This window comes from Anolis carolinensis, chromosome 1 (assembly GCF_035594765.1).
Source record: "Anolis carolinensis isolate JA03-04 chromosome 1, rAnoCar3.1.pri, whole genome shotgun sequence".
Lineage (NCBI taxonomy): Eukaryota > Metazoa > Chordata > Lepidosauria > Squamata > Dactyloidae > Anolis > Anolis carolinensis.
Window position 1 is genome coordinate 38486053 of NC_085841.1, and position 11848 is coordinate 38497900.

Here is an 11848-nt window from a genome sequence, read left to right on the forward strand (position 1 = left end):
ATTACTAACTGCTTTCGAGTTAGAATAATACAATCATAGAAATGGAAGGGACCTCATGGGCCATCTAGTCCAACCCGCTGTCAAAAAGCAGGAAAATCACATTCAAAGTTGAGCTGGTAAAAGAGTTGACTTTAATTTATGATGATCCTTTGATTGAGAGACCTTTACAAATCATGCTTTCATCGCCAACCCTGCTCAGGACTTGAGTAAATTTAATTTATTTACATCACAGGTTCCTGCAGGACTAGGGATCTTTCTTTAATAATAGAGGACAACAAGCTACGAAAAAGTTTATTAAACTTGTAAATTTGCAATCATAATCCTAGCAATGTTTGTTTCTGTCCTACCCTGTTATAGTGGTGGAAGAAGCCAGGATGAAATAATACTGGAAATAGCATCAGACATTTTAATTAAATTACCACTAATTGTAGAGGATGTTGGACAAGCACCTGAAACTGAAGGCAAAGCCAAAGAGAAAATTACATTTAGAAGCTTCAAGCTGAGTACAGTTTGGGCTACATTTGTGAAAACTGCAGAAGGTAAGAGGGCTCACATAATTTCAAGCTGGAATAAATGTCATTGGCAGTAGAATAAAATAAATGATAAAGCTTTCCAGAGTGTTAGATTATTCCATTATATATAGAAAAATTCTTACTAGCAGATTTATGCTAAGTTTTGGCACTGAGGATATGAGTGTGGCAATATAATTGGTGGTTTGTGCCATCACTAGAATAACTCAGAGCTAAAAACCTAAGAATACGGTATCTACTGCTCCCAAGGTAAACAAAGACATGTTGTTGACGCCATTTGCCCATGTATTTGGAATCAATGCACAATAGATGACTCAATAATCAAAAGCAACTCTGCTTTTGTAGTCTTGGCTAGACTGCAGATGTTATGCATCAGACAAAAATGTCAGTCTGTTTAGATAGGGGACCTTACACATGTATAACACACATCAAAATTCCAGCCATTGTCTCCCCTTCAGGTAAATGCAATGATACATTAAACAGCTGGCAGTTTACTGCCCTTGAGTAATTGTCCAGCTCTCCACTTTGATGCAGCCTTCTGTGTTTATGCAACAGTAGAATCAGCTCTGCTTAACAGTCTAGAGCAGGGGTTCACAAACCTTTTCACACGTGGAGCCCTTTTTGAAGCAAAGCTTTCTTGTGGAGAAATGTTTTATATATTATATATTATATTATATATAATGTGTATATATCAGGCATGGGAAAACTTTTTGACACATTGTGTTTTAAAATTTGACCCACAGGCCAGGCCAGTGGCAGACAAATGGAAAGCCTTTGTAATAATAGTAATAGGTGTAACTCCAGGGGCCATCCAGTTCAACCCCTTTCTGTCATGTAGTAAATGCACAAGCAAAGGATGGTCACCCAGCCTTTGTAGTAGTAGTAGTAGTAGTAGTAGTAGTAACAACAACAGTAACAATAATAGCAGGAACACCAGGGGCCATCCAGTTCAATTTCCTTCTGCCATGCAAGAAAAACACAATCAAGGCACCCCCTGAGCAGTGGGAGGGAAATGGGATTTTGGAAGCAAGGAAGGCGAGGAGGAAAGGACCTGGGTGGTGAGGGAGGCAGGGAGGGGGGAGACCTTTGACAGCAAGGGGACCAAGGGGAAAAGGCTTTAAAGTGCAAGAGAGGTGGGGGGAGAGGGAGGCGCAGGAAAGAGGAGGGAAAACTTGGAGGGGGAGGGAGGGGGAGGAGGGAATCGCAGAGCTCCTCAATATGCTTTGCAGAGCCCCAAGGCCTCCGTGGAGCACACTTGGAGAACTGCTGGTCTAGAGGGCCTCCTATGGTTTTTTTTGTTTGTTTGTTTCCCTGTAGGTCCTGATTCTTTTACCAGCTCAACCTTTCTAACTGTCTTGCAACAGGAGATAGATCAGTATAATAATTTACTAGCCATAATTATTCAATCCTTACATACACTTCAGCAAGGTATAAGAGGTGATATAATTTTCACCTCAGGACTCGAGGAGCTTTATAATTCAATACTAAAAGCCAAAGTGCCTGAACAGTGGCAGGTAAGTGAATGGTTATTTGCTTGAATTTTGAATAATACAAAATATGCTTATGTTCTCTCTTCTGAAGCTGGTTGATAAGAATTTATTGTTGCACTTCAAAACCAAACTATAGTTTTTAAAACTACAACTCCAAAAATTCCCCAGGCAGTATGACCACTAAGATTGCATTGCAGGCTGCCAAATTCTGGTAATTGTAGGGGACCATGGGGTGGGGGTTCAAAGCCAGGGCTGGCACACATGATCTTGGAGGATGTGTGCCATTCAAAGGTCACACCTTCTCCACTGTTTCCATAAACATATAGACACAAGGCTAATAACAGTCCTACCATGCTATCTTTGAAAAACAATCTTAACAGCAGATGTTACAAAAATGACTTATTTCATCTATTGAAATAAAATTGATTTCATTGTCTATGGTTTCAAAAAAATCTTCTAATGTCTGTTAACGCATTTTCTTGTACTAATCATGATGAATTAGAAGTCTCTTCCAAGAATAATGATCACAATCAATAATTTTAGCCCATCAATCCTTTTTAATTTGCTTGCTACCAAAATAGAACAAAAGGCCTGTCGTAAGTACTCCTGGAAAACACACATTTGGACACATCTGGAATGATCAAGAGCACTCAAGTTTAGAATTTTCTCAAAATCCACACCAAAAATGGTTAAATGGTGGATTTTATGTCAGAAGGTCCACAATGGAATCCAAATCTCCCTTACATGCTTTCTTTCATAAACAAACATCTAACTGTAGCCTCAGCACTGTTGTAACACATTCTGTAAAGCAGAAAACTTTAGAACTCACAAAGACTGCATCTACACTGTAGAATCAGTGCAGTTGCATACCACTTCATCAGTTTTGTGGATACCTGAATGTTATAGTTTGGGGAGACACCAGCACTATCTGGGAGAAAAGGCTAAATACCTTGTAAAACTCCAACTCCCATGATTCCATAGTATCAAGCCATGGCAATTATTGGTACCAAACTGCATTCATTTTACAACCTAGATGTGCCCCAAGGTAAGGATGACTAAGATATGATGAATGGACCGTTTGGCTGCGTCATCTGTTACCATATTTTATTTGGATAGATTTAGCCATTTCCCTCACTGCTCTATATGCCTCCATCCTTGAAGGTACACTATTTCCATGAGTGAGAGTAATGTACACAGTGGTATTTAATTTTTTAAAAACATGTAATTGTGTCTTATGTACTATTTCACAAAAGCAACATTCCTATGAATCTCACAAACCTCTGGGATCCTGGATTGATGACCTTATTATACGAGTGAATTTCTTTGCCATGTGGGCTAATCGCGTTATCATCTTTATGAAGTCAAGGTAAAATGCAAAATACTGAAATAGTTTAAATTCCATCAACATATAAATATGATGATGTTTAGCAAAACTTTTTTATATGATGAAACTAGTTCTAAATACTAAGTTTTGCAATTGCTACTGTGGAAACTAGGTGAAATCGTCTGTCTACCTGACGTCTCCTGAATAGCCAAATTCTTCTTTTAGTTCAAGTTTTAAACACTGTAAAGTTTAAAACAGTATAACTCTGAATTCCATAAGAGATACATTCCACGACTCCCCATGGATATCTGAAACTATGGATAATGGCAAACCTTGTATTGTGATTACATGCCATAGAATAGTACTGCAGGATTACAGAGGCCCACAAAAACTTCTGTGGAGGAATCCTTTTGGAGCATTTGTATGTGAAAATATGGATATCAAATCCTTGGATTAAGGGGTCATACCTCATTTCCCCAACCCTCAACATGTCCTGCTCACTGGCTTCCTGTGTTTAAAAATGTTTTCATGTTTCATTGTGTTTTAAATAGGTATAATCATTTATTGATACTTCAGAGACAAACAAGAACAGTGCTTCAGACTAGTGAAGAAACTGACTCCACCAATGACAACTATAAGGGACATCCCAGTTGCTTTTGGCTTCCTGGTTTCTTTTTTCCACATGGTACATGATTCCATAGCAGTTCTTCACCCATGACACATTTCTGCTATAGTTCTTCTGAATCCCTGTTTTGTCACACTTGGAATGGCTGATGGGTTTTCAACTGGTGTTTAACTAGGAGCAAGTACCCCTCTGCCAAGATAAATACTCCAATTTATGCTGGGATGTAGAGAGGACTTGGAAAATGGAAGTAATTACCTTCCAAGTTCTCAAAATTCATTTTCATATTATTTTTAACATAGAAGGGAATTGGGATTGTTTCATGTAGATTAGTATTTCACCTGTACCTGATTCATTATGAGGTGGCTTCTAGGCATGTGCGATCCAGGAAAAATTGTTCTAAACTCTCTTCGAAAGTAGGGGGCGCTGGCGCTTCATTTCTAAAGTCATTTCCGAATTTTGAAGCAAAAAGTTCAAAACTTTCCAAAACTTCCAAATCTTCGTATGTACCTCGTTAATGGAGGATGCGCATGAAGTAAAACATTATTGTCAATGGGGAAACTTGAGGGGCTTCTCTCTCCCTCATTTTTGAGCTATCCTAATGAAACTTGCTACAGTGGTAGAACACATTTACCACTGTTCGCTCACTGAATCTAAGATTGTTTGACTTATCCTCAGATTTTTGGCGAATTTTCAAAGTTTTTATAAACATTTTTTTAATAATAACAAAAATCTGTTCCTGGTTTGAAAGTGTAATTTCCTGTTTCATTGGGTTTTCTGGGGCTGTGAATGTTTGACTTGCCCAAGATCACCCAGTGGGTTTCCATGGCTGAGTGGGGAATCAAACCACAATCATAGTTCAACTCTCAAACCACTACACTACACCATGCTGTTTCAAAACCTGCTGCTGCTAGCCCCAGCCAGGAGGGAAAATGCTAAGGACTTGGTTGCTTTCTATGGAGCTGCCATTAAGCCCGTGGCTAGCCCCAGACAGGAGGGAAAACACTCAGGACTTGGTTGCTTTCTATAGGGCTGCCATTAAGCCTGTGGCTAGCCCCAGCCAGGAGGGAAAATGTTCTGGACTTGTCGCTTTCTATGGAGCTGCCATTAAGCCCGTGGCTAGTCCTAGCCAGGAGGGAAAATACTCAGGACTTGGTTGCCTTCTATGGAGCTGTTATTAAGCCCGAATTAAAAGGCTCTTCCCTTTCTGCCAAGACTCAGCACTGATTGGGCAAGTAGGCAACCCCAGGCTAGGCTGCTCTTCCCTGCAAGCAAAGTTTGGTTGAATAAAAAAACGCTTTCTCATATGTCCAAAGGTTTTCCGAGGCCATTACATAAACAGGCTCCAACGTTTCAAATTGGAAAGTTAATTCCGAATTGCCAAACCACCTCGGAACCCCATTCGGAACCCAAATTAGATACAATTTTATTACGATTAATGATGATTCCGAGGAATGACTAGTGACTTCATATGTTTGTGCAAGCTTGCCAAAGGTATTTCAGTGCTGTGATCCATGAGATCAGTAACTGGTGAGAAATTAGGGAAGTTGCACTACAAAATATCTATTATTATTATTATTATTATTATTATTATTATTATTATTATCTTTATTGATACCCCACCTTTCTCCCTGTGAGGACTCAAGGTGGCTAACAATCTCACACTAGACAAGTTTTAAAAGTGTTAAAAAACAATTAAATAGTAACAATGTGGCAATAATATACATAAAATGTCCTTTAAAATATCTAGAGGGCCCCATGATTGCCATCCATGGTGTAAGGGATATCATAAACCCTGTAAAATTTCAATTTTTTTAGTTTTAATAACTAGATGACTGACATCATGGTAAATGTTGCAAAATATGGAAAATATTTAATTAACAGGTTTAATTATGCTCTCAGAAGTTATAGTTAGTAAAGTAGTTAGTTGTAGTTCGTATAGTATACCTGAGAATCAGGATCCAATATCCACCCCTTGACAGTTCTTTGACTTTACTCCTCGACATAGCCACAGGGTTCACCCGTTTAAAGTTCTCCCCATGATCTCATAGCACCTTAACGTCCTTCATGTTTACAAGTTTCACTCAGTGCACTTTGCCCAGTCCATTGTATGATTTTATTGTTGTGTTTATCATGTGTTTTATAATGACTGTGATTTTATTTTATGCCTTTTAATCTTATTTGTGTGTTTTTGGTATTTGATACTCTGTATGCTGGTTTTATATTTGTGAGCTGCCCTGAGTCCCTTTGGGGAGATGGTGGCGGGGGATAAAAATAAAATTATTATTATTATTATTTATCCCATCACTTGCTGCTCGTTACAATGACAGTTTTATTCCTACAGGGTTTCTTACTGCTGTCCTTCAAAATTATGCTAGGCAGAATGAAATACCTGTCGATTCTCTTACTTTTGTCCACAAAGTTCTGCCACTCAGTCAAGATGAAGAACAAAATCTCAGAAGCTTGAAGAGAAAAGAAGTCATATTAAACAAAGCTTTTAAGGTATGGAAGATTCCCTGGCTTCTATAAAAATGGTATTTGGGAGTCAAAAATTATATGCAGAGGGCAAATAGTTTCAACACCCTAGAAGCTTGGTGAACACAATTGGACATTTTGGAGATGAATGTTGTTTGGAGGGAAGGACAATACAACTTGATGGTATCTGTGGAGACCTTGAGGTTGCACTGGAGAACACAAACTTGAAACAATCATTTGAGAAGTTTCACCTGGATTTCAGTAAGTTTGTGAAATGATTGCCAACAGCACAAGAAATTTGCTTATCACCAAAGCACATCTGCATAGTCAGTCAATGGGCAGTGATTAGAAAGTTCCAAAGAACCATCCAGCTGTAGATTTGCATCTGTGAGAAAGGAGCCATTGCAAATGTCCAGTAAGTACACAGGAGGTCTGTGAGGACAATGATCTTTCACTTAGTTGCCAGACAGTAGTGGGAAAATGTCTGAGAGGTTACATCAATGTATGTCACCAATATCCATTGGGATTGCCCTTGTCTTTCAATGTTTATGAAAATATAATATAGGACTTATTTGTCACTTTTACTGGTTTTCAGGAACCTTCTCAGTGTGAAAATGGAATTAGAATGTTTGGCTTATACATAGATGGTGCATGCTGGAGCCCCATTACAGAGTCATTGGAAGAGCTTGAACTGCATGAGAGATTCCATGCACTACCAGACATCCTTTTTTTACCACAAAAGGTACTTATGAGTCTCATTTTAACAAGACCTCAGGGCATGTAGCCATAATACTAATTATATAAATCTTGTAAATTACCAAATTAAGTGCTTATCCTACAATGAAAAATTCAACTATTTGTTATACTAGTTGGCTACTTTGTGCACTGTACTTTCCCATCCCTTACTTGGATCAAAATAAAGATTAGAAGTCCTATTGATATCATAGATGTTATAACAATAGTAGATATGTGGATATAAAAGAATCATAAATAAAAACTACCAAAGTTTTATTTCTGGGAGGATCAGACTATTTGGTGATTTTAATAAATCAATGAAAATTTTAATTTGAATGTAATAGTATTTAAGTATAAAATAAAAGGGACCCAAAAGCATTGCCAGGAATTCATATAATTGAAATCAGGAAATGTCTATCCTGCCCCTTATTATACTTCAGCAAAATATACTTTTCGTGTCAATGTTTTTGACACGAAATAAATAAATAAATAAGCAAAATATACTTTGCATTCTGCTACTTCCATCTTGTGCATGGCGGGTGTCATCCTGGCTGCCTAAGGGTCAGCATTCAAGGTCTGAACATCAGTCATCGAAGGAACAGTGATCCTTCTTTGCAGTCTCTGATTCATGAAAATGGGTCAGTCCAAGGATGTGCAGTGCCATCTTCAGAAAGAAACTCTGCTCCCTCTATTGAATATGTTCCAGTGGGATTTCTGCTCCAATCCCTCGTTTCACCATAATAGCAGTATTAAAGGGAACGTGTTCTTTGGAGATTCTAACAATGGTCTTAAAATTCTGTTGTCAGTCCTTAGTACAGTAGAACCCCGGTAGTACGAGTTAAACGGGTGGACCTCAGCTCAGTCAACCCGGATGACTCGGATTACCAGGCCTCTCAGTTGGGACTCAGCCTGGATCCGGAGGAGCTTGCAGCCCCTCCGAATCCAGGCTGCGTCCCAACGGAGGGGAGGCTTCTCCGTTGGGAGGCAGCTTGGATCCGGAGGACCTGCAAGCTCCTCTGAATCCAGGCTGCAGCCGACGGAGGGGAAGCCTCCATGGCCGCGGTTTGGATCCAGGGTACCTTGCTGCTTCTCTGGGTCCAAGCACCCGCCGAATGGAGAGGAAACTTCTCCCTTCGGCAGGCGTTTGGGCCAGCCATTGAGCGGGTGAAGGCCACAAAAGCCCTCCCTGTTCACCCGCCCGCCAGTGCCTCGGCTCCTTTGTCACGCCGAGGGCCGGCAGCACCAGCGCCCGGCGTGTCGAAGGAGCCAGCCGTGCGTGTTGCTAGGTAGATAGCAAGCTACCTAGCAACACGCAGGGATGCTCGCCCCTTGGGAGGTGCCCCCTGCATGTTGCTAGGTAACTTGCTATCTACCTAGCAACACGCACACCAGCGAGCAGGTGAATGGGGAGGGCCTTAGCGGCCCTCCCGTTCACCCGTTCAGATTGCATGGAGGCTCGGATGAGCGGCTCTCGGACGAGCGGGGTTTTACTGTACCTCAATTCTGTGTTGACTCACCATTTAACACTTGATGAAATGAGTCTAGTCTACTTAGGAATAATCTACAAAATGCCAACCAATATGTGAATTAGCAGTCATCTTTTGTTTATATCCTGTTATCTTCCTGTTATCTTCTATGTCCTCTTTTGCCAAAGCACTGTGTCAAGAAGTTCCTTCTTTAGGGAGGAGGGAGAAAACTTGTTTTCTGCTGCCCTGGAGACTAGGATGCGGAACAATGGCTTCAAACTACAGAAAAGGAGATTCCACCTGAACATTAGGAAGAACTTCCTAACTGCGAGAGCTGTTCGGCACTGGAACTCTCTGCCCCAGTGTGGTTGAGGCTCCTTCTTTGGAGACTTTTAAGCAGAGCCTGGATGGCCATCTGTCGGGGGTGTTTTGAATGTCATCTTCCTGCTTCTTGGCAGCGGGTTGGACTGGATGACCCATGAGGTCTCTTCCAACTCTATAATTCTATGATTCTAATGTTAGTTAAAATGTGCTATCCTGTAACTTCGAATCATTACACCTGGTCTTTCCCTCTTGGACAGCATCGGAAGAAACGTCAGGTCTTACCTATGATAACATTTCTTTCCAGCAGATTGGAGATAGACTTCTTGTAGCTTGAGATACAACTACCCACTGATCCAGATAGGCTATAAGGAAGGTCTCGAGTGTAGTACCTCAGGGATCTGTCATTAATAACTCAGATGATGAAGTGAAGGGAATCTTTATCAAATTTGCAGGCAATAAAAAACTGAGAGGGAAGGCTAACACATAAGAAGATATGAAAAGCTGGGCAGAATAGGATGAGAGAAAAATGGCTCAGCACTACTACATGCTGTTAGTGATGAACATACGTTAAATATGAGCCAGAAGTGTGGTGCTACAACAAAGAAAGTGAATGCCATTTCAGCCTACATTAGTGGAAACAGTTTCCAAGTTGAGGGAAGTAGTCCAACCATATGCTATCTTGGTTATGCCTTACCTGGATTTCTGGGCACCTCACTTAAGGAGGATATAGAAAAATCAGATTGTGTTCAAAGACAGCAAGAGGTATGGAGAGCACAAGATAGGAGGGAGGAGGGGTTGAAGGAGCTTATTCTGCTTAGCAGAGAACATTTAAGGGCATGTGACAGGATTACACACTTTAAATACCTTAAGGGCTTTCACAAAGAGGAGCAGGTTTGTTCTTTGCTGCCGCAAAGTGTAGGGCCATATCTAATGGTTTTAAGTTACAGAAGGGTATATTTTGATTGAACATTAAAAGTAACTTCTTAACAGCAAGAGCGGTTCAGCAGTGGAACCAATTGACTAGAGGTGGTGGAGTTGCCCTCTCTGAATGTCTTCAGAAAGATTCTGGAAAGCCATTTGCTGGGGATGAAGATCCTGCACTGATTTGGGGGGGGGGGGGGGGGGGTTGGACTTAATGGCACATGAAGCCAATTCCAACCCCATAATTCTGTCACGCTGTGCAGGTGCAGACTGACTCATTTGTGTGAGTTCACAGATGACCACTCAAAGAACAAGTTATAATTAGTAACCTTTACTTTGGTTTCGGAATCAAAATGGTTTCTGGAGTCAAGCCCTAGTATTAACTAATGGTTGGAGTAGAAATTCTCAATAAGCTGTGCCATCTATTTTCCGATTCCCATAACGTTTCGACCTTGTATGTTGTCTCAAGCCTAGGGCAATGCTAGTATTTGGCCATGTGATCTGAGGCTTATGGAGTACTGCACATTATCTGTCTCAGGGTATCCAATCATAGTTTTCAGTTGTCTAATGAAGTATTCCAGGTGTTACTGTGTGATGTGTCCACTCCAGGCTGAATGTCTCTATGCTCCTACAGTTAATTCATCTAACAAATTAAAACACATTTTGGCTGTAAATTATAATTTTCTACTGTTTTACATTTTATTACCCCCTCCCCAATTTCACACAATCTTGAGATCTTTAGATAAATGGTAGTAGATATAAACTAAATTAAGAAAAACATGCACATACAAATAACATCAAAGGTGAAATATGTATGAATTGTGCCTGTTTTGCTATGTGTATTAGCTCTGTGTATTACCTTATTTCTTTGATTCTAAGATACACTTTCCTCCCATATAAGCATCAAACGGGGTGTCTTAGAATCATGGGTGCTTATTTTATTTTTGTTGGTGGTAGTACTGTAAATAGCATGTGTCTTACAATTGATAGCATCTTAGAATCAAAGAAGTATGATATATGCTTGAGGTAGTCTCTAGTTTTTCCCTAACAGTGGGTAACTATGTCCCCCTCACCCATTGCAGCTATTAATGATCTCTTGCCATTGACCACATAGTTGCCACAGTTGCCAACATATAACATAATTGAAACATAGGGTAGAAGAATAGAAATCACATCTGTGTGCTTTTTTCTTTGGTGTGCATATATAATTTGTGAATATTTTTTTTAAACCTAGATGGACCACAACTCCAGATGCCATTATTTAGAGGAGGAAGCAGTCTTGCTAATTTATGAATGTCCATTATACAGAACACCCCAAAGATCCGGAATGCTTTCTTCCACTGGTGTGTCAACTAATTTTATAACTGCAGTCAGTTTACCAACTCTTATTGCGCCCAGTCACTGGATAACTAGAGGAGTTGCAATGTTATGCCAACTAGATGACTGAGAACCACCACTCTCCAGGATCATAAATCCCCTCTGAAATACTGTTTTAACCTGTTATGCACAACCCATGTTTTAATAGTTTGACGTTCAAGAATAAATGCTATCTTCTGTAAGTAGTATGTGTCAACTGTTTTCTGTAAGTAGTATTGCATGGTGGTTTTATTTACTTTAATCTATTTACTCCATCCCAGGTCTGGTGTCAGGACATAACTCCATTCATGCACTAAGTTAGGCAATGTGCAACTATCCAAATATTCTAGGACAGATTGTGTACCTACAATTGGCTCTTTTGGTGGTCATATGTAAACTGGTTATCTGTGCCTATGCATTTGGAACCTTCTAGAGGAGTAGTGTCGGATTCATTTTCACAGAGAACATCAACCTTCAAAGGACTAGTTGAAATCGTAAGACTTTAGAAATGTAACTACGTTGTCCTGGCATTGAAAGCCTCACAGGCCACATAAAAAAACATGGCATAGATCTTATCAAAACACGTTCTAGAGCAGATATGAGCA

The 11848-nt window shown here is 40.1% G+C and overlaps 1 protein-coding gene across 8 annotated transcripts in view; it reads left to right on the plus strand.

Annotated features, from left to right (window-relative positions):
* Nucleotides 1–11446, plus strand: part of dnah14 (dynein axonemal heavy chain 14) — a 362578-nt gene extending 351132 nt beyond the window's left edge. For all 8 annotated transcript variants that reach the window (XM_062972594.1, XM_062972581.1, XM_062972591.1 and 5 more), the window contains 7 exons: nucleotides 358–539; nucleotides 1848–2044; nucleotides 3274–3386; nucleotides 3896–4029; nucleotides 6311–6468; nucleotides 7037–7183; nucleotides 11122–11446. In XM_062972594.1, coding sequence (XP_062828664.1) covers nucleotides 358–539; nucleotides 1848–2044; nucleotides 3274–3386; nucleotides 3896–4029; nucleotides 6311–6468; nucleotides 7037–7183; nucleotides 11122–11334 — 1144 coding nt within the window. In that variant the 3' untranslated portion in view covers nucleotides 11335–11446. The remainder of the gene's footprint in view (nucleotides 1–357; nucleotides 540–1847; nucleotides 2045–3273; nucleotides 3387–3895; nucleotides 4030–6310; nucleotides 6469–7036; nucleotides 7184–11121) is intronic.
* Nucleotides 11447–11848: the final 402 nt, after the last annotated feature.